Here is a 26,338-nt window from a genome sequence, read left to right as displayed (position 1 = left end):
AGCAGGTGCCTCCCCTCTGGTCTGTTTAGCTGGCCCTAAAACAGTGTCTAGTGCAGGAGAAGCCCTCAGTCAGTGGCCAGAGGATGCACAGGACTCACATGTGGGGCTTTTAACATCTGGCCCAGCCTCTCCAGTCTGGACTATGCCACATGCTTCCAGCCATTAAACACTCACTTGCTGAGTATCTGTAAGGCAAGGAACTTGGTTACCTTCTTACTCAGGAGGTACTGACACCACCAAGGAGTCTCAGCTTGTTCTGGGCATTTCTAGGACCAGGTGGGAACTCCTTACGCACAGGATCTTGCTGGCGAGGCAGAGTCTGACCACATTACAGGCCGACAGGGAACTTCTTCACCTTGGTTAAAGAGGGCTTGAAAATTGATTCTGGATTCTCAAAGTAAATGAAGAAATCATGGGCTTGGCTGTCAGAAGAGGCGCGCATGAAGGGACAGGAAGGAAAGAATGACTTTCCTGCTTCGGTGGATGGCAGGCTGAGGACAGCTTTGCACTGAAGAGTTCTGGCCCGTTCCTCGGTGCTCAGAGGTTGAGCCCAAGGAAATAGTATTTCATAATAAGTTATTAGTAAAATGTTTGAGAGGAAAACAGCAACCACTACAAATTATGGGTCTTGACCACAGAAACCACCAAGAGTGGCTTGGAGTGCAGTGGAGGGTGAAATGTTGTTAATACCCTTCCTTTAAGGGGTGTGTAGCTATTACATTTGGAATTTCCTGTTCTAAATGCAGGGTTACTCTTTCCTAAGTAAAAATACATGTTTTTATCTGAATCACAACATTGTATCTTTTGTTATTTATAAATTCCTTCATAGCAGTTACTTTTCCTCCCTCATTTATAGAATTGAGTTATTTTAAAATTTTACATCTTTTAGGAATATTTAGATAGATCTCAGTTATTCAAGTTTACAAAACAACTCTTATGCAACTGGCATGCATTATTTAGTGTAAAGCAATATATGTCAAGGTTAGAGCAGACATCTTTCCAAAGTACACTCTTGGGCTTATTTTAAAGGAAAATGATTCACTTTAATTTTATATATTCTGATCCTTTACATTATTACATGATGACTAATCATAGCCTGCATCAGAGATCTCAAAATGCAGTAGTTGAGCTGCCTGCATTTGAAAAATGAAATGTGGGCCAGACCCCACCCATTACAGCCCATGATGAGGGGTCCTGAGACCCTCTTTTTTCAAAGAAGTATCTGAGGCAACTCATTTGTCCATTGAGGACCTGGTCTAGATTAGGAGGCACTCAGCTGTCAGAGGACAGTAGAGTTATAGAGTACTCTCCTGATGCGGAAAACGGATTAAAACAACTGTTAAGAATGAAAGGAAAATGGCTTTTCTTTATTAAATAATTTAGGCATTAAATTAATTGTCCATTCTCTGAGCATTCCAGCCCACTGAGATCTGCCTTATGTAGAAATGTAAGAGGTTGACTAGCTGAGAAAATGCATTTGTGATAAACCATTGATAGGAAAAGTTTCTGAGTCCCTAGGAGTGTCCAGAGGAGCAGCCAGCCTTGGTGACACTTGATGTTCTCATTGAAGATTGATTTTTTTTTAATTTATGCACATAAGAACTGGGATGGAGGCCAGAGGTGTGGGGGGGGTGAGAGGATTCACCAGAGACAGAGTGGGGAGCAGAACAGGCAGATCCACTGAAATACACTGCTGTGGGGAGCAGGGGGTGAGACAGGAGAGGTCTGCAGCGCCATGTGGGTAGCTCCCTGGCTGGGGATGGAACTCGTGCTGCAGTGGCTGGCGATACTTGATAGCGCTGAGACTCAACCCCTGCGCCACCAGGGAGGCCCTGATGTTCTCTTAGAATCCATCGAGGTTTGCCTGTGTCTTAAGATGAAATGAAGAGATGCACGCCAGAGCAGAGAGCGCTGTTCCAGAATGTCCTTACCTTCGCCTGTTACCAAAAGACAGACGCTGCTTGCCACCCCACGGCACTGGGTGCTGGTGGGCGTCTTCCCCCTCAGTCAAGGTTCTCGGTGTCCAGGTCGCCACCCTGCCGCTGCGCAGGTGAAGGCGCCCACACAGTAAGGCCCCGAGCTTTCCCGGCATGACGGGCATCTCCCTCTCCGCAGGCCCCAGGTGCAACGTGGACATCGATGAATGTGCCTCCAGCCCCTGCCGCAAGGGTGCCACCTGCGTCAATGACATCAACGGCTTCCGCTGCCTGTGCCCTGAGGGGCCCCTGCACCCCAGCTGCTACTCGCAGGTGAACGAGTGCCTGAGCAGCCCCTGCATCCACGGCAACTGCACCGGGGGCCTTGGCGGGTGCGTACTGCCCTCTCCTCCGTGCCCTCGTCACCCTGGGACAGCCGCTGGGCTGGGGCGGGCCTGTCTGCGCCTGCAGCTCGGTCAGAGCCGGAGCCGAGGCAGAGTGGGGGTCCTGTGGGTCTGTGTGGTCTCCAGCTCTCTGCTGCCCTCCCGGCCAGGCAGCCAGGCAGGAGGGAGGAGCCCGGGCTGCTTGCGTGGGTCCTTGGCATGACACTTGGCGGTCACCACAGGGCTGAGTTCTGAGCACCTCTCTAGCCTTGGCTTTTTCTGCTTCACAATAGCTCAACTCTGGCCTCTCTGCACCTGTGTGGGGTCTCAGCTACCATCACATGTGGCCCTGACTGAGCACCCCGTTTGTGAGTCCCTGAGGACTGTGTGGTGTGTGCAGTCAGGGCCCGTGAGGGTCCCAGCTGCTCTCGCCTGCGGAGGTCAGGGCCTGGGGCGTGGCTGTGGCCATGCGGAGATGAAGCCATGATGACTGCATTCGGAGGCAAATGGGAAACCATGTTATTTCCCCGAGTGAATTCAGTCAGTATCTGTGCTTCAGAGGGTGAAGCCTCAGAACACCCCAGCCTGTGTACCTTCTTCCTCGGGATCTTAGGGAAGGAGGTTGTCATCCCGAGACCACATTCTAAGGGCGAATGTGTGCCAATTGTGAGCAGTGTTCATATCCTCCAGGAACTTCACTTTTGCTCTGCTCCCTGCTGAGTCAGCTAGGTGCTTTCTGGGGCAGAGTTTCAGGTCAAAACAAAACGTTTCTCGGAAGCCAGATATCCCAGGAGTCCTCAGGGTGGATTAGTGTCTCTGCTGCTAACCTACTTCCTGGGCGTCTGCTCTGCACCAGAAATAAGTGATCTGAAGGTTCGATGTACTTCTACATATCAGAAAAGAAACTCCAGGCTTACCCTGGGGATGTTTGTTCACACGAAAACTCGCTGCCCTTCTCTGGCCCAGGGGCAAGGCCTGCTCACTGCGTTTCCAGATGGACCCACATGGTCCTCACCAGGGGCGGAAGTTAGGGCCATGGAAGAGAATGAGCTCCGTGTACCCCCGGGTTCCTCTCCTTTCTTGCCCAAGTGTGTGTTTCTTCTGCGACTCAATCGTACATTCATCCCTCACAGTAAAGAATTCTGTGTTCCCGCAGATACAAGTGCCTCTGTGATCCCGGCTGGGTTGGCACCAACTGTGAAGTGGACAGAAATGAATGTCTCTCCAACCCGTGCCAGAACGGAGGCACTTGCGACAATCTGGTGAATGGGTACAGATGCGCTTGCAAGAAGGGCTTCAAAGGTGAGCGAACAGCGTGAGTGCTGTCACCTCTTATGCTTGTCTGTGGCTGCCGTGGATTGCCTGAGTCCGTCCTTTTCCCCCACACATCCGTGCGGCACATACCAGCTGAGCTCTTAATATCTGTAAGGTGCTTGGGAAATAATGACCAAGTCGGTCAAGGTGCTGCTCTGGTCCACGAGAGGGGGCTGTCCGCTCTGCTGAAGTCACGCCTCGGGGCCCCACAACACGCCTCTGGGCAGACCATGGGCTCCCTGGTGCAGGTCTGATTGTAGGGTGAAAGGACTGCACCCTAATATGGTAGCAGTGATGCCGTGGAAGTGTTCATAGGCTCAGCACCCTTTCAGCACGTCCCTTACGTGCGGAGGTGTTCTTAGATGTCAGCGCATTCTCTGATCCTTAACATTCACCGGCGTTACCCTTGATGTCATCTCCGTGAAGCCCTGGCAAGTTACTCTTTATAGCAGGTCACCCGTGATTTTCTGGAGAAATGCTGAATAGTGGAAATCGGTGAAGTCCCTTTTTGTGTCACTGGTGTATTTCTACTGTCACCTTCCTCTGTGAGACTCCGAGACCGGCTGCGGGTGTCCGTCTGTCTTTCCCCTTCTATCCGGCTAGTCTTGACTTCTCCACACAGAAACCTGCTTTTGTTTCTTCAAAAGTGTCTGAGACCCCACTTTTGTCATTGATTTCGATGTTACATTTGCAGAGAATTTATAGGTTTAAAAGTACCTTTCTTTGTCTCATTGAGACTCGCTGATCAATGAACAGAATAAAAATCAAAAGTAAAACTCAGAGCTGTGTGGCCGCTGAGTAGCCGAGAGCGGCTGAACCCGGCCCCCTGCGTACCCGGTCACGTGTCCCTCTCCCGGAGGGTCCAGGCAGGCCCTGAGAGATGCAGCACTGTACACTGTTGGAGCCCTGCCCTGTCCCTTCATGCTTTCACTTCTCTCTCTCACCGTGGGGGTGGATGTCACGTCTGGATTAGGGCCCAACAGCTTTGTGACTTCACCTCTTGATAATAGCCCCTTTTAAAGCCCTGACCTTTTATTTTTATAGAAGGGGCTTTCTTAAGTTTAGATACATCAGCAGACTTTTACCCTTAATGAACTTCTTCGTCCATTGTTGAAAAAACGGTAGCAGAGGAGCAGTTAGGTGTCCAAGAATTCGCTGTATGATTCTGCTCACCTCTGACTGTCCCTCTTCAAGCCCCGTCTTTCCCTGACCGTCGGGGATTTGTGGCTGAAACGAATGAGCAGGTTTTCCGGGAGGCTGGAGGAATCACGGCAGTTTCTGATCTGTTTAATTATTACCACTGAGAGGATTGAGAAAGACAAATAACAGATGATTTCACTCATGTGGAATATTAAAAACGAAGCAAACGGAAAGACAAAAATAAACCCTTGAAATCTGACTATCCCCCGGGGCTACTGGAAGGGACGGTTGGGGAGGTGGGACAGCTGTGCTGGGACCCCCGGGTCAGGGTGGGGTGTGCTCACACACATTTGCAGAACTGTGAGCCTGCACGCCCAAGACATACAGCTTGTGAATCCCCGCCACCCCTCTTCCATCTTTAAAATAACTGTATGTATGTGATCACCAATGGTGAGAGAAAGAAAATATTAACAGTGGTCAGCAGAAACAGATAATGAGAAGGTCTTTTCGACCCTTTCCTGCTCTGTCTGCAGGCCTGAACTGCCAGGTTAACATCGACGAATGTGCTTCAAACCCGTGCCTGAACCAGGGAACCTGCCTGGACAACATAAGCGGCTACACCTGCCGCTGCGTGCTGCCGTACACAGGTGAGTGCAGCGCAGGGGCCAGAGGCTGTGCCAGTCCTGCCGGGTCCTGCCTGGTCCTCTCAGCCCTTTGGTCTCGGAGCCGGGCCGCCTGGCACCTGTTCTGGTCCACTGAGGACTGGAGCTGTAAGAGGACGCGTGGCCGCCCTGTGCAGGTAGAGCAGGAGCTCGTCTGCTTTCTCGGTGCTGCAGGGTCTGAGCTTGTTTTCCGTGGACCTGACGCCTATAGCGGTGGTCAGTCCATCACTCCACAGAGCCCTTCCTCGTGGCCTGCACTCCCAGCCTTAGTTTGAACAACGCAGCAGCCGGCATGAGGGGTAATTACTGTGCTGGTGCACTGAGGGTTTTTTAATCTGGTGGTATAATGAGGCAAGGTGGGAGTTCTTTTCCGTCGTATCTACGAGGAAGCTGAGGCAAAGAGAGGTGATTGTTGAAGGTCGCCGAGGGAAGTCGGGAAGTCGTCACTCTCAGGTTTGCCCCAAGGCCCCAGGAGTCCAGTGCTGGTCCTGGTACCGCCAAGCATCTCCTCACACTCGGTTCACGTGCCTCATTTGGAGCTGCGCTCGCTTTGGGGAGGGATCGCACATGCAGAAGACATAGGTGTGGCTCACCCCACGCCAGGTGGTCTTTGTTCAGGAATTTGGGGGTGTGCCTGGGCACTCTGTTTTTTTCCTGCCTCATGACTGCCCTCTTGTGACTGGTTCTTTTGTGTGTCTCCTTCACCTTCGCATCATCGGGCGGCGGCATAGCTTGTTACTGTGGTGCCCGCACAGACAGGAGCCAGCTGAGGCCCCGCTTCTCTGTATCTGCCAGTCAGTGGTGATGCCCAGGTGTTCAGACTGGCCGAGGGGCCGAAAGCTTGACTCTGTTCCCTGAAACACTGGACCCTCTGTTGTGACCTTCGCCCCCTCTGCAGCCCTGTCCACGTGCGAAAGGGCATTTAGCCAGACTGGTGAAGCCACATTACCTGAGACTCCTGGCTGTTCCCGGGTAGACAGGTCTAACTGACGCCACTCCCACGTGACCACGGTCGCTCCTGGGGGAGGGGAGAGGTCGTCTGCGCATCAGCGAGGCCTGGGCCGGCGGCCGTGGGGCACTCACCTGCGTGTGCTCGTGGTGCGGCTCCCCTTGGAGATGTTGGCTTCGACTTTGTGCGCCTCGGGTACTTTGAGAGCATTTAACTGCCTGTCGACGTTGGTTTTTCTTCAAATTAGTGCCCTCCTAACTGTGTTTGTGTGAACTTGGAAGTTACACTAGGTTGAAAGCCTGTGTAGCTCCAGATCGGTGCTGAGGGGAGCTGAGATTTTAAATGTCCGTGAGTCTGGCCGGCTGGAGCGGGCGTCCTCGCTCTGAGCTGCTGCTGAACCTGAGTGGGGTGGGTGGTGGAGGACGTGTCGTCACTTTCCCGCTTGAATATGGAGTTTTAGGATAGTTTAAAAACTGACTTGACTGTACGGACAGCCTTACGACCCTTTGATGAAAGGTTCCTCCTTCCCGCTGGCTCCCCTGGAAGGACATCGTGGGTGCGTGGATCCAGGGGGTGCGGTGGGCACAAGGCAGTGCCATGTGCTGGTGCTGGTGTGAGAACAAGCAGTGGAGGTGGCCAGGGCAGTTGGCACACTGCTGGGTTTCCCGGCTGAACCCTAACTGAGGCCGTGTGGGCCTGGTTGGTGCTGGTGTTCAAATCTGCGTAGCTGGTGCCGCCAGACAGCAGCCCACCTGGGAGCACGCTCTGTGCTAATGAGGACTCTGAAAGTGCTTTTTCCAATTAACCCCCAAGAGCCCCTGAGTTACGTGTCACCCTCACTCCCTCCTCACTGACATGCCCCAAAGGGTTTGGGGCAATTTCTGTTATTTTGACTGATTTTCTGTTATAAACTTTGTCACTTCTTAACAGGCAAGAACTGCCAGATCGTGCTGGCCCCCTGCTCCCCAAACCCTTGCGAGAATGCAGCTGTTTGTAAAGAGGCACCGAATTTTGAGAGTTATACCTGCCTCTGTGCTCCCGGCTGGCAGGGTAAGCACGTGGGCCTGGAGACACTGGTTGCTGCAGACACAGCAGCCTCATGAGCAGGGGCACAGGCCCTGGCCTCCCCTGCTGCCTGCCTTGCCACGTGCACAGGCCTGTGCAGAGGCTGCTACCCCATGGGCTTTGAGAGCCTTCCCTTCCCTGTCCTTGGGGCCCCCTAGTGCCTGGAAAACTCCAACCCGAGTCTGAAGCCTGTTCTCCAGGAAATTTCAGTTGGTAGCAATGACTTGTCAGGCCACAGAAGCCCTAAGGGGCTCCCCAAAGCTGGAGAACAATCGGGGTATCCCTAGGGTGGCCCCATCCCAGCTGATGCTCAGGCCCCACCTGAATTTCCGTGGGACCCCCTCCCAGAGGCCACGCTGCTTACTGCCTGCATCCCTGCCCTAGGCCCGCGGTGCACCATCGACGTGGACGAGTGTGTCTCCAAGCCCTGCATGAACCACGGCCTCTGCCATAACACCCAGGGCAGCTACGTGTGCGAGTGCCCGCCCGGCTTCAGCGGTGCTGACTGCGAGGAAGACGTCGATGACTGCCTGGCCAGTGAGTCTGCCTGCCCCCAGATCCCGGGGGCTGGGTGGGGGTGGGAGGACAGGCACGCCCAACAGAGGGCTCCCGGGGCTGAGGCGGCTACCCCGGTAGTTGATTGCATGTGTCTAGGGTTAGCGTGTAAGTCACCCTCCTTCAAAGCTTGAGGCTTTACGGGTGAAGCAGCAATACCTCCTCTAAGTATCGCTGGCTTTTATACCTGGACAGAGTGGGGACACGCCCCAAAAGCTCTAAAAACAAGACGATCTGTTGAGGTCCAGTTGACGGCAGGACACAGCAGTGTTTCAGGGCAGTGTTCAGTGGGTTTTGACAGCTGACAACACCATTGCTCAAAGAAATGGACATGTCTGTCCCCTTCCAAGTTCTCCTCTTTTGTATCTAATCCTGTTTCTCATGTCCCTGTGCCAAGCAGCTGTAGACCTGCCTCTGTCCATAGGTGTGTTTGCATTTTTATGATTTTATATAAATATAATCATATTGCAAACTTTTTTTTTTTTTTTTGAGAAAGGGAATATGGAACTTACTCAGTTTATTGAGACCCGTCCACATGGTGCGTGAGTAGCAGTGGTGTCCGCCAGGGTCGGGCCTGCAGTCTCCAGCAGGGCCCTCGCTTCTCTCCCAGGTCTGGGTGTTACAACTCAAGCAGCTTGAGTCTGTGCGTGGACAGAGGGTTTCGTTTCTCTTGAGTAAATATCTGGGAGTGCAGTGGGTGAATTGTGCAGTTAACTTCCCTTTAATTCCTGGGATGAATGCTACTTGGTTATGATATATTATTTCTTTTTTATATTATTGGAATTGATTTCCCAAATGTATGTTAAGAATTTTGTGTCTGTTCCCCGTATGGCACATGGGAGAAAATATGTCCGTGGTGCAATTACTGGAGAAATTTAAGGCAATGAGCACAAGCTATTTGGATTCCTTCCCCACATTAATTAGTACATTAATTAAAAAAAAATTAGTTTTTTTTTCTTATTTGAAGTAGGACTAGCAAATTTACAGTTAAAGGAATGCAGTAAATAATGGAGTTTTCTGGAAGATGCCGTGGAAGTTACGGTAACTGGTCTGTGTAGCGTGACTAGGAAGGACAGCGTCAGGTCGGCAGTGGCTCTGTAATTATGGCAGATGAGCCTCAGAATGGCATTAGGCTCACAGATACCATACGTTAAATATCCCTCTTGGGAAAAATGGTCTGCAACACCCACCCAGTGTTTAATTTCCTTTTTATGTTTATGACCTGTCTTTGCAATTATATTGAAGGTCCTTAAGGGCAAGAGTTGCTCTTTGTTTTAAGACCAAGCTATGTAATAAAGTTGAGGAGAAAAAATTATTTACTAATATTAGCTGAATCTAAAAAAGAAAAAAACATCAAAAATAAAAATTGACTAGTTTATATCCAGTCCCGCCTACCTGCTGTGCCACCGCCATGCACACTGGGGACCATCTTTATCCTCCTCCTGCAGATCTGTGTGTTGTGTTCATGTACTTGATTGGAGAACATGTGGAGGGGCCATGAGGATTTTAGGACTTTTATTACTTTTGCACAATTATTAGTGATGTAGTAGTTATTCTAGAGCTTAGTCCAGTTATCAGCTTCTCTGAGTTAAGAATCTCAGTGTTGGGTCTCCCTGGTGGTGCAGGGCTTAAAGACAGCGCTATCAAGGTATCGCCAGCCACTGCAGCCTGAGTTCGATCCCCGACTGGCCGGGGAGCAACCCACATGGCGCAGCAGACCTCTCCTGCCTCGCCCGCTGCTCCCCTCAGCAGTGGATTTCTGTCGTCTGCCTGTTCTGTTCCCCGCTCTGTCTTTGGTGAATCCTCTCACCTGCCCCCATCTCTGACTTACACCCCAGGTCTTGTATGCATAAATAAATAAAAAAAAAAGAATCTCAGTGTTACTGCAGTCATTTTCACAAAGGAAAGAATCAGGGCAAAATAGAAGTAAAGAAAAGACAAGCACAGAGAAGTCAGAAATGTCACCGTGAGTCACTCAGCTCAGGCCCCGCACCCCGGGCGTCCCAGGCTGAATGGCGCCGCGGGGTGCTGATTCCCGTCTGTGCTGGCCTAGACCCCTGCCAGAATGGAGGCTCCTGTGTGGACGGAGTGAACGCCTTCTCCTGCCTCTGCCTCCCCGGCTTCGTGGGGGACAAGTGCCAGACGGACATGAACGAGTGTCTCAGTGGACCCTGTAAAAACGGGGGAACCTGCTCCGACTACGTCAACAGTTACACCTGCAAGTGCCAGGCGGGTTTCGACGGCGTCCACTGCGAGAACAACATCGACGAGTGCACGGACAGGTGGGCACCGGGTGCCGGGCCAGCGTTGTGGGGAGGGCGGGCTGGCGGTCCCAGGTGCCAGCAGGGCGGAGCGCCCGCTTGGCCACACCCCAGATCCTGTCTGGCGCCCAACTCCTATCCTTGTAGACAAGTGGTTAAAGGATTAGGGCCAGGGGTCGAAAAGCTTAGAGGGTTGGCTCGGCATTTGTTTCTTGCTTCGGCAGCAGAAGAGCTGTCATTCTGGTGGGTTCTCTTGCTCATTCCAGTCGACAATCTAAAAATCCCCATTTGGTCGCATTTTGTTACCACTCTTTGTGCAATTTCTGGGAGCTTTTTTTCGTGCCTTTATACAACACTATCAACAAGCATGTTCTGTTTTTCTTTCATAAAGAACTTTAGAGTCAAGTGCTATTTACTTAGCACTTACAGATACAATTGAGGGATAAAATGAGGTATGATACGAGGGAAACCACAGAGGGCTGGGTAAAACCCGGAAAACTTTACCTTCTCTGGGAATTTCTAACAAGCCTCAGCCCTTTAAATACTCATAAGCCTCATAGTTGTGGAAGGGTGGTGTCACCCAGCCTAGGTTAGAGGGTGAAATTGACTGGATGGGGCGTTTGGGGTGCTTAGGAATAATTTCTTAGATTCCAGGCAACTTGCTTCCTTCAGTAGCAGGTGGGGGAGCCGGATTGCAGGGCCAGTAACGTTCTCCCCGTTTGCTTGCAGCTCCTGCTTCAACGGGGGCACTTGCGTGGACGGGGTCAATGCCTTTTCCTGCTTGTGTCCCGTGGGCTTCACCGGCCCCTTCTGCCTGCACAAGATCAACGAGTGCAGCTCTCGCCCTTGCCTGAACGACGGGGTGTGTGTGGACGGGCTGGGCAGCTACCGCTGCACCTGCCCTGTGGGCTACACCGGGAAGAACTGCCAGGTAGCTCGCGCCCCTGCCCTGCCCCCTGTAGCCGCTGCGTGACGCACCTGTCCCTCGTCCCCGCTAGGCAGTGAGCTTTCCTTTGGCTTCACCCAGTCGCCAATGGCGCTGAGTGACGCTCTCTGTGCCCCGTTTTAGACGCTGGTGAACCTTTGCAGCCGGTCTCCGTGCAAGAACAAGGGCACCTGCGTCCAGGAGAAAGCGGAGTCCCGGTGCCTGTGCCCCCCTGGGTGGGCTGGCGCTTACTGCGACGTGCCCAGTGTCTCCTGCGAGGTGGCTGCTTCCCAGAGAGGTGACTGGCCAGCTGCTGTGGTGGTGCGGGGGGTGGGGCGGGCAGCGGGGGACGCCAGGCTTTGACAAAAGGGGCTTCCATGAGCTCGCTCTGCCCTGGGCCTGAGCCCGGCACGCTGTCTCCCCCGGTTTCTCAGGGGTGCCCGTCGACCGCCTGTGCCAGCACTCCGGCGTCTGCATCAACGCCGGCCACTCGCACCACTGCCAGTGCCCGCTGGGCTACACGGGCAGCTACTGCGAGGAGCAGCTAAACGAGTGCGCGTCCAGCCCCTGCCAGCACGGGGCCACCTGCAGCGACTTCATCGGCGGGTACAGATGCGAGGTGAGCGGCGAGAGGGGCGGGGAGCTGGGCATCTAGCATGTCGAATTTAGCTGCTGGATTTTCCTTCTGCAATTTACAGTCATTTTACAGGACTAGTCTCTGCTTCTGTCCATCCCCCGTGCAGTGAGTAAGCTCTTTGCAGGGACCTGGCACCACCTGCTTCCTGGGGCGGCCCCTTGACCCCTCTCAGAGCCATTGCACAGGCACTTGCGCTGCCCTGAAAATCAGCGGGAGTCAGAAAAACCACTCAAGGGGCACCCCCCAGGCCCACGTTACACCTGTACCCATGGATCCGCCAACAGCTCCCTCAGAGGGTGTCGCCTGGCCTCTTCCCTGGAGCGTCCTACAGAGGGGCCCATGTGGCTATTTGAGGACGTTTGTGGCTAAACGGACACTCACTGCCTTCTTAATACTTGGACTGATAATGGTTAGAATGGATGTGAGCAGGCACATGGACATGACCTTGGCAGCGGGTCAAACCCCCGGCAGCCCTGAGAAGGGCCCCCTCCGCCCATGCTCCTCCAGTGGGACCTGGCACCAAACTAAAATCTGTACACATGCAGGCATTTTATTATTTTCACATGTTTTTTGTAGTTTTGTTTTATTTTTTAAGATTTATTTATTCATGTGTACAAGAGCTGGGGTACAGGCCAGAGATGCAGGGGGTGAGAGGACTCACCAGAGACAGAGTGGGGAACAGAACAGGCAGACTGACGAAATACACTGCTGAGGGGAGCAGCGGGCGAGGCAGGAGAGGTCTGCTGCGCCGTGTGGGTAGCTCCCTGGCCAGCGGGATCGAACCCGCACTGCAGAGGCTGCGGACAGCTTCACAGCGCTGCACTCAACGGCCTGCACCAGCAGGGAGGCCCTGGTTTTTTTTGTAGTTTTAAATGGACCCTTTTCCAGCTTGGGAGGTGTAAATGGCACATCGGGTGGTGAGAGGCCCCAGGTGTAGATCATGGTCCTTTATCACTTGGGCGTTGTCCGAGGGTCCCCTTCACCTGGATGATTTACACCTTATCACAGTTGCCTCTTTCTGGAAGGAATATTTAACTTCTCTCTTGAGAAATTTCAAGCACGCCACATCCTATCCAGCTACACCCGCATGGCTCACATTGACAGCAGCTCCCCACCCTTCATCTTGGAGTCAGAAGCGGGGGTCTCCCCTCCCTCCCTGCCCCCAGCTCCTGGTAGCCACATTTTAAGTAAAGGTTGAAAATGTCTCAGAGGTGTGTGTGCTGCACACGGCCCCACCGCCCTGCCGTGGCCAGCTGAGCCTGGCACACACACCTCTTGGGGCTCTGGCCATGGGCTCCAGGCTGACCTGCAGCGTCACCTAGACGGGAGCCACCTGTGCTCCTCCCCTCCAGGAGTCCACGTGCTCCCCTCTCTGCTGCCTCCTCCTCTCTGGATGGTCTCCGGTCTGCGGGACTTCCCCGTGCAGACCGGTCAGCAGTGCCCAGATGAAGCTCCTGCACACTGGGGTCCTTTTGCTCGATGAGCCCTTAAATGCCCTGAACTCTGTCTTCCGCAGCCAGGAGAGGGGCCACCCCGACCCCCGTCCCCAACGTGACCAGCGTCACTCAGGCAGTTCCCTGTGCCCGGCGCTCCAAGCACGTTTACCGGGAAGCTCTGCCCCCGGCAGGGAGGGGAGTCCTGGCTAGAGTCCTCTCGAAATACCCTCAGAATCCTCAGTCCTCATGTCCTCTGCAGAGTCACACGTTGCCTAGAAGAGAGAAACGCGTCAGCTGCGGGTTGAGCCTCCTGGGTGGCCAGTGGCCTGTGGAGTGAGGAGAACGCACGGCTGGGCAGGAGCAGCGGGTTGCAGCCTCGTCCCCGCTCTCGTCCGCTCATGTGTCCTGCTTCCAGCCCGGCCCAGCATTTCTCATCCTTTTCTCTTGCTCCTGGCAGTGCGTCCCAGGGTACCAGGGTGTCAACTGTGAGTACGAGGTGGACGAGTGCCAGCACCGGCCCTGCCAGAACGGAGGCACCTGCGTGGACCTTGTGAACCACTTCAAGTGCTCCTGCCCGCCGGGCACGCGGGGTATGACTCGGCCCTGCCCACCCCGTCCAGACTCCTCCAAGCTAGAAACCCATTTTCAGTGTCAGGGGCTTTAAACAGCTCAAGACAGTAAAGCTGGCTTCTTTCTGGGCACTTCGTTCTGCCCGCTGGTGACTCTCACGCCTTCACTCTCCTCTCAGCCAGCGCTGCCGCCCTGACTGACAGCTGCGGTTCTGTCTGACAGCTGCAGCCTCCTCTGTTCACAGGATGTAGACCTGATCCAGCGTCATAACAAATTAGCTGAGTTTGCAGGGATTCTTGGTGCTTCCGAGGAAAGCAGTTAGTGGCACGAGCGGCTCACAACTTACCAGCTCATGTATTTTATTTTTTATTTTTTTTAAAGATTTATTCATTTATTTATTTATACAAGCACTGGGTACAGTCAGAAGCGCAGGAGGTTGAGAGGATTCACCAGAGCCAGAGCAGGGAGCAGAGCAGGCAGACTGACGAAATACACTGCTGAGGGGAGCAGCGGGCGGCAGGAGAGGTCTGCGCGCCATGTGGGACCCTCCTCCCCCCCCCCCACCCGCGGCCGGGGATCGAACCGGCGCTGCAGAGGCTGCAGGCAGCTTCGCAGCCCAGGGCTCAACAGCTGCGCCACTGGGAGGCCCTCATGTATTTTTTTTAAACGAGCCGATCTCACCTCCATAGGTTGGGGGCCAGGGAAGGGAACATTTGCTGTTAATAGAGCCCGGAGCAGGCGCCTCTTGCCATGAGCCTGAATGTGGGAACCTCGGTGAGGCCCCGGGAGGTGCAGCCGGAGACAGCTGTGAGCTTTGCCTCCAAGCCACTTCTGGAGCGAGTCTGGATGGCTGTCCAGGGAGACGTGGCGTGTAGTACCTCTCAGAGCAGCTGAGAAGCAGAAAGTCAGAGGCCAGCTGCACTTGTGAGAAGTTTTCTTTCAATGTCAAAAGACAATAAGAGCTCAGGAAAGTATTCATTGTGTCTCAGACCTTTGCGTCAATTTACCTTCCTTGAGCTCAGATATTGGCTGAATTAAAATCAAGCCTCACCCCGCTAGTGGGCTAGAGGAGTGAGGTTCAAAATGACGAGAAAACTAAGGAGAAAGAGTCTTTATTTATTCTTTTTTTGTGGGACCCTCACTGGTGGCCGGGGATCGAACTGGCGCTGCAGAGGCTGCGGGCAGCCTCGCAACCCAGCGCTCAAGCTTTAAATGGAAGATTTGGCCCCGGAAAAGGAGAGGTGCTTTCTGCTCTAGAAGTGAGTAGTTGAAAGACTAGCAGGAGTCAGCTTTGATTCGCTGTGAGATTGTGCCTCTGAATGATTGTCCGTGTAGGATAAGCTGTGACTCTGGCGGTAGCAAAGAAACCTCAGTCTCACTGGCTTAACACAACAAGGTGTTTTCTGGTTTTTGTTTTTTCTTTTGGTGACACAGATGAAGTTTGATGTTTGCAGGGCTGCTCTGTCTGTCTTTTAGTATCAATTGACTTTTTATATTTATTGGCTTGGAGCTTGCCTTCGGGGCCCCCTTAGCGGTGGAGGAGAGAGCTCGCGGTCTCACGCAGAAGCTCTTCCCACCTCGGTCTGGAAGGGACACGTCCGCTGGGGTCGTAACGCGCAGGCGGGAATGAGTGATTGTCTCAGCCTGACCCCGGGCAAGGCTGGGGACCTGAAAGAGAACAGGAGTATTCACTGAGCACTAAAAATTACAGCTGTGCCGTAAACTTCCTATTCATTAGGGCTTCCAGTCCTAGAAAGGAATATTCCAGAAGGCAGCCACGGTTCTCTTGTAACTCATAAGGACGACTTAAACAGTACTTTCGTTATTTTTGTTGACCGTCTCTTTGTCCCAGCCCTTGGCATCGCCCTACCCTTTGTGACTCCATGTTCTTCGTGGAGGAGTGGGCTGTTCTTCCTGCTGGGGACCCTTGTGCGTGATCAGCTGCTTCTCTGCTGGTGCTTCCAGGACCCCCTGTCCTGGTCTCTCGATGGCTTGACCTTGATGCATAGGGGCACGCCCTTGCGTGGTCATGTCACTGGCTTCCTGGGCCCGATCCCAGTGTGTGCGTCTAGGCCACACCACGGGGACAGCAGCCCTTGGATGATGGAGGAGCCCAAGAGCCCAGCCTGGTTCCGGCCCTCTCTGCCCAAGGCAGTGTTAGGCTTTGAGGACAGGGCCAGGCCTCTGGGACCGCCCTCTGTAGGTGCTGCCACCAGGCTCCTGACCAATGTGGTCACACCTGGGCGGTCCCTCAGCGCCCGCCTGGGCTCAGTGCGAGCAGCAAGCCAGCTTATCTGCGTCTCAGACCAGTCGCCTGTGACTTGGAGGTTCGGTTAATTGGCTTAGAATGAGTCACAGCACTCAGGAAACCTGTTTCCTCACCAGAGCGCCAACTTGTTGCAGAGGGTGGCGCTCAGGAACAGCTGGGTGGAGGAGCTGCCGGGAGACAGGGAGAGAGCACCAGGCTCTCCTGTACCCGGAACGTGCTCCGGCTGGAGTCTCTCGGGTTTCCTTTTGCAGTGGTTTCTCTGTTCATGCCTGTAGCCTTACTTGTCATTACGCTTCTAGTATTTAATAGATTAGACATCTGTGATACACAATACAAATGTTTCCTCAGTATATTGAGTTGAATCTTGACTTTCTCTGTGGTGATTTTTCCCATCTAGAGCTTTCAATTTTTACATTTGTAATAAATAGTCGTTATTTTTACCCACTCCGTTGCTCATACCCTTTAACCCTTACTCTCTCCCCACAACTTCTTTGCCTCAGAAAGGCTCACTTCACTTGCTAGCGTGCACTAGTGTTTCTTAGCATTTGGTCAAACTTGTCCACCGTGTAAAGGGCCCACCTTGGTCTTCGTCATTCCGACTTGCTTTACATATAATCCCCTCGAGCGCCTTCCATGTTGCTGTAAGTGGCGACGTTCTGTCTTTCCTTGTGACCGATGGTGTTCCACCGTGTGGATGGGCCACGTCCTGCCGCAGTGAACATTACAGAGCATAGACTTTTTCCAGTTGTGGTTTCGTATTTTGGGGGTACATACCTGGGGGTGGGATTGCTCGGCCACACGGTATTTCCATTTTATCTTTTAAAAGTAAATTAGCAATCATTTTTACGACCTCTGAAACGTGGTCCTAGCCACCAACCCTGTTGACACGCTACGGTCACAAAGGCCTGACCCGTATTTTCTATTAGAATGTAGGGGTGCTTTAGTCATCTGCTGCTGCTTTTTCTCAGCACAATTGTCTGACTGGTCTTTTGTCCAGTGAATAGAGGTAGCACCTTTATCCCATTCTGGATTCCCATGTGCATTTTCTTTCTTGTTCTATACATTTATCAATGTCACTGTTTAAACTATGAAGGGACCTGTTTTTCCGCATTTTGCAGTCTGGTTATAGTTTATTTTTCCATTTAACTTTAGAATCAGATTGTATATTGAAAAATCTATTTTTTTTTAATTGGGGTCACCTTAAGTTTATGAATTTGTATAGAGACAACAGCTGTCTTTATGATGAGGAGTCTTCCTAACCAAAGCATAGCATATTTCCATTTATTTAAGCCTCCTTTTGTGTCGATTTGGAACCTTAAATCTCTTCAAAGTGGTCTAGTACATTTCTTAAGATTTTTCCTAGATAGTATTTCTTTTTTCTGTTGCTTTTGGAAATGAGGCTTTTTTTTCCTCTCTCTTGCATTTCCTTTTTCTTTTTAATAATTTTTCTTGTATTAGCATGAGCTACAAGTGCAAGTGATAGGAACATAGGGTTTCTTCCTAGTCTTTTTCTTGAGCTCTGGTTTCCTCACCCTTGAGCTGGGACCCAATTACTTCCCAGGGGTCCACTTTGCTGGGGTGTGAGGGTGGGCAGGTGTGAAACCCTAAGTGTGTTCTTGCCTTTGCTCTGCTGCTCCAAAGGTGTCAGCCGCGGCCATGGCAGCCTGGCCTCCCCCAAGACGCCCCCCGCAGATAGGCCGAGCCGTGACCTGTTTAATCGCCCAAGAGGACGCGTCTCCTTTGCTGGAAAGCGGCGTCCCCAGCGCTCCCATAACCCTCTGCTCTTCTCCCTGCCCTCAGGTCTGCTTTGTGAAGAGAACATTGATGACTGTGCTGGGGGCCCCCACTGCCTTAACGGCGGTCAGTGTGTGGATAGGATCGGGGGCTTCAGCTGCCGCTGCCTGCCTGGCTTCGCAGGGGAGCGGTGTGAGGGCGACATCAACGAGTGCCTCTCCAGCCCCTGCAGCTCCGAGGGCAGCCGGGACTGCATCCAGCTCACCGACGACTACCAGTGCGTCTGCCGCAGCGCCTTCACCGGTGAGCGCCGGGCCCTGCGGGGCCCTCTGTGAGGAAGTAGGCCAGTGAATTCAGGGGCCCACGATTTTCCTAGGTCTGTGGTCCATGGGTGTCATGGGTGTCAGTCTCTACCTTTTATTTTTTCCCAGAGATGCTTTCTCTTCTGTTACGCATTGATTCTGTCACACTGTAGAAGGAATCAAGAAAGAGACAGGGCATTGGGCAAAGTTAGATTTCAGAGCTGTTGTAGAAGACACAGAGTGGACCATCGATGCAGGGGTAGGTACAGGTCCCCGTGGCGTCCAGAACATTCGTGCTGTGGCCCGGCGTCCAATCTGACCACTTCCTGGCCTTCCCTCCTCGGACACGTGGCACCTGGAGCACCTGGGTGGCTCCAGCCCACGTGTGGGACCCAGAGGCGCTTTACAGCCGTCGAGGGAACTTACGGGATTGGGTGCAAATTAGGGTGTGTTTAACCAAAAAGTAAAGGATGCGGGTGTGAGCAGAAAAGCCGCAGGGACCACAAGTCTGCCCTGAGCAGCAGGAACTGGCTCCACTGCCCGTATTTTCTCGGATTCCGTTTGCCCATCACGCAATGCCCTGCCTCGGAATCGGGGCTTCGTCCCAGCTCTTACCAGTTACTCCGGGAGGAGGGCAGCTGGAGACTGGGGCACGGGAGCCATCTGTGCATCTAACCATGGCAGCAGCGTCAGATTCCGAGGAGAAATCTGTCCTGTGTTTTCGGGGGTCACTTCGACCCTTATGCAGCCGTGGGGTTTCCTGCGCTGGGTGTGTGGCCAGGTGTCGAGTCGTGGAGAAGCTGCAGTGATGTGTTCACGGTCATCGTTGGCACGCTGGACTCTGTCACATTTTGGCTCATCTCCAACCTTCCTTTCTGCGCTAAGTGGCTGCCACCTTTAAGGACATTGGAGATTTATAAAGAATGGGGGGATTTCACAACAGGAAGCTGCCCGGCTGGGTGATGTGGAGACAGGGAGTGGCTGGTGTGTGCAGCCTCCTGGAAGCCCCAGGGCCCGTTCCTGCCCCTCTCGTTGGCTCTGAGGCGTCCCTGGCCTGGGAACGCTGGCAGGCATGTTCCAGCCAAGGGGATGCATGAAGGAAGGGTGGGGGCCGTCTAGAATCGGGTCCCCTAGCCAGGACGGGGTGTTGTACATGAGCCACTCGCACTCCCTGGAGCTCATGGTGCTGCAGCTGCCCAGGGCCGCGCGGGCTCACCTGGGCATGTTCCTGCGCAGCTGCTGCTGTGACCACAGGGACTGGCACCTCAGACTCTGGCTCCAGCCCATTGGCCAAATGAGGTGCTGCTTTGGTTTGCTTTTTAAAACTGCCTCTTCCCTCCCGGTGACCGCGGGCTTGGCATCCCTGTCCCCTGCTGTTGGCCCGAGGCCCCAGCTGCCCGGTGTCTGCCCGGCGTTTCCGTGGCTGAGCCCACCCTGTCGAGAGGTGCCGCGCCCCGTGGTTCCTGCCCCGTCCTGGCCCCTCGGCCGCCCTCGGATGCTCCGAGCAGCTCGCGTCCCCGGGGTTTGGCTCAGGGACTCACGGTCGCTCCGCCTGCCTTTTAAAACTGCTTCTTGTGCTCTGCTTCGAGGTCGCCACTGTGAAACCTTCATCGACGTGTGCCCCCAGAAGCCCTGCCTGAACGGAGGGACGTGCGCTGTGGCGAGCAACATGCCCGACGGCTTCATCTGCCGCTGTCCCCCGGTGAGTGCCCGCTCCCGCCTGCGGCTCCGCCCTCTGCTCAGTCTGTGCCAGCACGGGAGGGAGGGACGTTCCCACATTCCCGGAGAGCGCTCCGGAATGTTCCTTGATTTCCGCGCCTTCAGAAGCAGGCACTGGGGTTTCCGTGCCAGACTGTTAAGATACTGCCAGAGCGAGGAGCTCCCTGATGTGTGACCGTCCATCTTCAGAAGCGCCACGGGGAGGCCCTAGAAGTGGCGGGGTATTCCCTGGAAGGAGACCAGTGTCTGTAGTCGGGGTCTCGGCGTGGGCGAGGGGCTGGACGCCTGCTGGGCTCGCGTTCCCCTTTTGCCACTGCCAGAGGCTGACGCCTTCCCCGAACAAAGACCGGTATTTGTGCGAGATCCAAAAGAAGAATCGTCCTGTAAGCTTGGACGGGGCCGAGCAGGAAGTAAGAGAAGAACATGACATGGGAATGACTTTTAGAGGCCCCAGAACCCCTGCAGTGATCCCCGCTGCAGCTCCGTGTAGAGTGATCTGATGCTGCTGGGGACGTGCTGGCCAGCACTTGTCTCCTGAGCCTTCACCTGCCATGACTATCCGATTTGACTTCTCGAAGTGAGCTCTCCCCGTGAGAAACGTGCCCGTCCATCCCACTGGAGGGGCCTTTTCTCAGAACTCGCTCCAGGAGGCTACGTGGAGGAATCTTAGCCAAGTGTCTAGTCTTTCTCTCTCTTAGAAGTGTGGCAGAGGGGGGGATTTGGAGAGAAACGGGGTCAGACCCTCAAAAGTTGGCTGCTGTCCTCAATTCATGCCCCGATTTCCACAGGGATTCTCGGGGGCGAGGTGCCAGAGCAGCTGTGGAAACCTGAAGTGCCGGAGAGGGGAGCAGTGCGTGCACTCGGCCTCAGGACCCCGCTGCGTGTGCCCCAACCCCAAGGACTGCGAGCCTGGCTGTGCCAGCAGCCCCTGCCAGCATGGGGGCAGCTGCTTCCCTCAGCGCCAGCCTCCTTACTACTCCTGCCAGTGTCCCCCGCCGTTCTGGGGCAGCCGCTGCGAGCTGTACACAGCCCCCACCAGCACCCCGCCCGCCACCTGCCTGAGCCAGTACTGCGCGGACAGGGCCCGGGACGGCGTCTGTGACGACGCCTGCAACAGCCACGCCTGCCAGTGGGACGGTGGGGACTGTTCCCTCACCATGGAGAACCCCTGGGCCAACTGCTCCTCTCCGCTGCCCTGCTGGGACTATATCAACAACCAGTGTGACGAGCTGTGCAACACGGCCGAGTGCCTGTTTGACAACTTCGAGTGCCAGGGGAACAGCAAGACGTGCAAGTAAGGGCGACGAGGCCCCCGGTGGCCGAGAGACACTGTCACTAACATAGCGCAGCTTCTCTTCTTCTGCCTAACCGCTCCGCCGCTTCAGCCCAGGCCGCCTCTGCCGCGCAGACGGGTGCCCAGGCCCTTCCCTGGCGTCGCACGCTGTCCGCGCTCTCCCTGCTCCAGAGGCCCGGGGTGCTCGCTGTAGAAGCACCCCCTCTGCCTGTCTCTGCCTTCCTACCTGCCGTTCTTGCGACCTCGGGAGGTAACTCGGGCTCCCCCACATAAGCTGCCTGCAGGTGCATGGAAAGGTCTGTACCTCGCTCTGCTCACTCACCTCCTCCCTGTTTCTCAGACCGTGTTTCCCCTGGTTGGTTTATCCAGGGGCGTGAGCTGGACTCGGCCAGGAGTGCGCGGCCGTCACTGGTGCAGTTACGGGCGGCTTCCTAGTGCCCTGCCTGTGAACCGCGCCACTGACCGCGGCCCTCGTTAGTTCTCCGCACCCTCGCGATGCGGTTTGTTAGTGACCCTTCACAGACGAGCCCGAGGGGCTAGAGAACATGCCAGACACTCACCGTGTCTTCTGACCCCTAGATGCTGCACTGAGCTCACGCGACAAGTCAAACAGGGACCCTCTCCAGGGTGGGGCGGGGGTGCGGGAGGGAGGGGATCGCACTTGAAACGACCCCTGTGCCATTTAGGTTTCAGACTCTAATTCCTTTTCCCCAAATTTGGAGACACTGTGCCCATTATTGGGGTATCCTGTGTGGGAGTCACCCCCCCACATACACACACACACACACACACTTTCCACAGCAGGGGTTCCATCCTGAAAGGGGCAGAAATGCGCCCTGAGGACAGGTCCTCTGCACAGCAGCTCACGACGGCCAGGTCTCTGCCAAGTTGGGGCACCTCCTGGAGGCGGCTCTTACCTGCAGAGGGCCCAAGTCACCTCGCCAGGGTGGGTGGGTATGAGGTCAGAGAGGCAAGAGCGGGGTGACCCGAGTTGTAGGCACTGCGCGTAACCAAGGCTGCAGCTGCCAGGACCCCGAAGTCCTCCCAGCACGGGAGCACTTGTTGGTCCTCCCACCGGGAGCACTTCCCTCTGCTGTGTGGGACACACTCAGGGACAGGAGAGTCAGGAAAGGCCTCCCCATGCATTGGCGCCTGTCTAGGCCACGCAAGGTGGGTTAGAACATCCAGGCTCATTCCAGACAGGAACCAGACTGCGCTCAGGCCCAGCTGAGCCCGCTCCTTGTTTGCTGTCTCCCCCGCGCCCGCCCAGGTACGACAAGTACTGTGCAGACCACTTCAGGGACAACCACTGCGACCAGGGGTGCAACAGCGAAGAGTGTGGCTGGGACGGGCTGGACTGTGCTGCCGACCGGCCCGAGAACCTGGCCGAGGGGACGTTGGTGATTGTGGTGCTGATGCCCCCGGAACAGCTGCTTCAGGACTCCCGCAGCTTCTTGCGGGCACTGGGCACCCTGCTCCACACCAGCCTGCGCATTAAGCGGGACTCCCAGGGCGACCTCATGGTCTACCCCTACTATGGGGAGAAGTCGGCAGCCATGAAGAGGCCGAGGATGGCACGCAGGTCTCTTCCTGGAGGAGATCAGGAGCAGGAGGTGGCCGGGTACGTTTCTGGGTTCTGACCTTCGGAGGACGTAGTTTTATTCAGCCGAGCACTTTGCTGCACGGATGTCCAGATGGAGTCTGCAAAAAGGCAAAGGCAGATGGTGCACCAAGTGAAAGCAGTCCACTACCCCAGGATTTATGTCTGCGGGTTCTGAAAGGGGGGCTGGGCCAGCAGGACGCCAGGAGGACGGCCTCAAAGGCAGGATCCCTTCCTTGTGCCAGGGCCACCTCGAATCCCTCATTAGTGATCCCAACTTCGTGTTAACCACTGTGCCCTGCCTGCGAGCCGCACCATTTAACGTGGCCCTGGTTGGTTCTCTGCACCCTCGTGATGCAGTTTGTTGAGCCTTCATAGATGAGCCTTCAGGGGTTAAAGAACTTGCCAGACGCACAAGGCGTCTTCTGACCCCTAGACTCCTCCCCGAGTCTGACTCTTAGACTTCCCAAGGGACGGCAGTGAGGGGGAGCGTGGGAGTTGGAGTTCAGAGACAGCGCCTTGGTTTCTGAGGTCACTCCGGAGGCAGCGTCACAGAGGCGGGGAACCCCGTGCCGAGTGGGGGTGCAAAGCTCGTGAAACCCTCTAACTCAGCCGGCCTCGTAGCCTCTGATATATCCACCATGTCCCTTTTTCCTCTTCGGTGACACCCACAGCTCTAAGGTGTTTCTGGAAATTGACAACCGCCAGTGTGTGCAAGATTCAGACCAGTGCTTCAAAACCACGGATGCGGCAGCCGCTCTCCTGGCTTCTCACGCCATCCAGGGCACCCTGTCCTACCCTCTCGTGTCTGTCATCAGTGAGTATCCCTGGTGTGAAGGGACACACGGGCGGCGACCCTTGGGGGCAGCAGGGACAGGTACCCATCCCGCCAGCACCTCTAGTTCCGCGCTGGGGCGGGCAGAGCTGACACTGGGCCCACGTCTCTGCTCAGCCCCTCCCGTCTCTGCTTGCAGGTGAGTCCCTGAAACCGAAGCCCACTCAGCTTCTCTACCTTCTTGCTGTCGCGGTCCTCATCATCCTGTTCATTATCCTGCTGGGGGTGATCATGGCCAAGCGGAAGCGGAAGCATGGTTCCCTCTGGCTGCCGGAGGGCTTCACCCTGCGCCGGGACTCCAGCAACCACAAGCGCCGGGAGCCGGTGGGGCAGGACGCCGTGGGGCTAAAGTAAGGCCCTCAGCCGTGGGGAGCAGGGTTAAGTCCAGACGCACATCTCGCTGAGTCGGGGTTGTAACTCCTGCCTCTCTCCGCACACACTTCATGCCTGGCCAGGCACGGGGAACTAGTGCCCACGTTGGGTGCCTGCTCTCTGCATGTTGCCACGGCGGCCCAGTGCTTCGTGGAAGCTGCTCAGTGCTAAAGGAAAGGTGGTTGACTCAGGCGATGGGATGCAAAATACAGCCCATCTCAGGGGTTAAAGAACTTGCCAGTCGCACACAGAATCTAAAGAACTTGCCAGATGCTTGAAGAGTGTAGCCATGAGGTGTACACGGGGCATGCTCTGCAGGCCAAGTGTCCATTTGTGACTAACCTCTGTCCTGTGTTTCCCCTTCATACCCTGTTGTACCAGAAACCTCTCCGTGCAAGTCTCAGAGGCCAACCTCATTTGTTCTGGAACCAGTGAACACTGGGTCGACGACGAGGGGCCTCAGCCAAAGAAAACCAAGGTGAGTGGCTGTGGGAAAACCACCATCGCCAGCCGTCAGCTGTTCTTTGGTCTGCGGTTTCCTGAGTGGGAGGAAAGTGGGCGTCTTCTCTGTTGGCCAGGCAGTGGAGACCTCGGGTTGCTGTGCAGGAACCGGAGGTGACCCGTCAGGGCTGAGCTACCTGTGCGTGTTTTCCACAGACGTCTGATAGAGCAGGACTGCACGCTGTGCTCTCAGTAGTGGAATAGAACCGCGGGGTGTGGGCAGCAGTGTCCACGATCACCAGAGAGCCCCTCGGCACTTCGCCGTCTGGAAGGAAAGGTGGAAGTAAACAGTGGGAGAAAGTCAGTGACCATTCAGTTTATATTTTGAACCCAGGAAGCTAACACCACGTAGAAGTTAGAGGGAGCTGAGCTGAGGCTGATGTGGAAGGGAGCCATGCCCCAGAGCATCGACAACTGCTCTGCATGTGTCCTGGGCTACCCCAAGCCCCCTAGAGGGAGGGAGGAGCATCCAGGCCTGCAGCAGCGCATGGCGGCTGAGAACATTGCCTTTGTTACAGTCAGGTCTGGATTTAAGTTCAAAACTCTGCTGCTTTGTAGCGGGCAGATTACTTCTTTGTCCTTAGTTATCCTTACCTGTAAATGGGGACAATAATTTAATTTTCTCTGTGAGTTGTTGTGAGGATTTAGGTCTAGCAGTATCTGTCAAGTGTCTTGGCTACTTTATATCACAGTCAGAATTCAAGAAAGGGCGTCTGCATTATAAATCAGGCGGCTAATTATTGTTCAACTAATGCTTCCTGCGAGCTGCTGCTTGTCGGACAATGTTAAGCACATGGAGACAACCTCGAACAAGCCGTGCAAGCTTTAACAGCGGTGCGCTGCTGGCGTAAGCCGAGTGTGCGCTTTACGACTAACAAGAGGAATGAAAGTCTGATTCCATCTGGAGGGTGGGTAGAGTTTTCCTCATGTTGGGAGAGACCATGGCAGCCAGAGGGCACAACACAGGCACAGGCCTGGAAGCTAGAAAAGATGCTTTGGGGTCTGTAGGGGGCACAGCAGGCAGGTTTGTAGGGGACACACGAAGGCTGAGGCCCAGAGTGTGGGCGTGGTGGTTGAAAGGGTTGCACAGAAGATACTGGAGAATAAACGCATCCCAGGAACAGGAGGAAACCGAAGGAACAATTCGGAGGGTCACAGTAGGGAGAAAGAACAGCGGCGGGAGGTGTGGCGAGATGGCGAGAGGCTGGACCAGCGCTCATCCCCGAGCTCAGCCGGGCGGGTGAGGAGAGCTGTCTGCACTTTCAGGCTGAAGACGAGGCTCTGCTCTCCGAAGAAGACGACCCCATCGACCGACGCCCGTGGACGCAGCAGCACCTGGAAGCTGCCGACATCCGTAGGACCCCGTCGCTGGCGCTCACACCCCCGCAGGCCGAGCAGGAGGTGGACGTGCTGGACGTGAACGTCCGTGGCCCCGGTCAGCACCTGCGGCCCCTTCCATGAGGCCCCTCAGCTCGCGTGCTGCTGTCCCTCTTGGGCCACTTGGGATGCTCCCTGTGCCGTGCTCGCGGGATGTAGATGTGCGGAGATTGGGAGCCAGATGAGCGGGAGGGGAGGAAGCTCACATGGCTGTCCGTGCAGCAGCCCCATTGCCTATCAGGCTCATTGCACGTCTTTTCTTTTCTTTTTTTTTTGTAATTCAGGATGGTAACTGCATGTTTACTTCCTATGGAGGCAGCCAGTTTACAACACTGTGTGTTCAGAGGTGCAGGATCACACCTCTTCAGGCGCGTGTCACCACCCCACAGCCCACTAGGCCCCTACGCCCGGCTCTTCACCCGAGCTCCCCCCCCCCAGTACCCTTAATTCTGTAGGCAGATTCCTAGGGTTTGTTTTTAGTTTGGTTTTGTCCAACCCGGTCTTTTGTTTCTCTACATTCCT

The 26,338-nt window shown here is 54.9% G+C and overlaps 1 protein-coding gene across 1 annotated transcript in view; it reads left to right on the top strand.

The window, feature by feature from the left end:
* The window catches only part of NOTCH2 (notch receptor 2), a 167,799-nt gene that overhangs the window by 132,579 nt on the left and 8,882 nt on the right, over positions 1–26,338 (top strand). Inside the window, exons 14-31 of the mRNA XM_037500843.2 lie at positions 2,116–2,308; positions 3,456–3,601; positions 5,287–5,400; positions 7,295–7,414; positions 7,814–7,966; positions 10,038–10,266; positions 10,975–11,176; positions 11,315–11,468; positions 11,605–11,789; positions 13,701–13,833; positions 17,883–18,119; positions 19,708–19,820; positions 20,626–21,131; positions 22,402–22,752; positions 23,406–23,548; positions 23,706–23,916; positions 24,320–24,416; positions 25,706–25,874. Coding sequence (XP_037356740.1) covers positions 2,116–2,308; positions 3,456–3,601; positions 5,287–5,400; positions 7,295–7,414; positions 7,814–7,966; positions 10,038–10,266; positions 10,975–11,176; positions 11,315–11,468; positions 11,605–11,789; positions 13,701–13,833; positions 17,883–18,119; positions 19,708–19,820; positions 20,626–21,131; positions 22,402–22,752; positions 23,406–23,548; positions 23,706–23,916; positions 24,320–24,416; positions 25,706–25,874 — 3,456 coding nt within the window. The remainder of the gene's footprint in view (positions 1–2,115; positions 2,309–3,455; positions 3,602–5,286; positions 5,401–7,294; positions 7,415–7,813; positions 7,967–10,037; positions 10,267–10,974; positions 11,177–11,314; positions 11,469–11,604; positions 11,790–13,700; positions 13,834–17,882; positions 18,120–19,707; positions 19,821–20,625; positions 21,132–22,401; positions 22,753–23,405; positions 23,549–23,705; positions 23,917–24,319; positions 24,417–25,705; positions 25,875–26,338) is intronic.

The sequence above is a fragment of the Talpa occidentalis genome, unplaced genomic scaffold, assembly GCF_014898055.3.
Source record: "Talpa occidentalis isolate TD23 unplaced genomic scaffold, MPIMG_talOcc4v2.1 talOcc4.9, whole genome shotgun sequence".
NCBI classification, from domain to species: Eukaryota; Metazoa; Chordata; class Mammalia; order Eulipotyphla; family Talpidae; genus Talpa; species Talpa occidentalis.
This window is presented reverse-complemented; position numbering and strand designations above follow the sequence as displayed.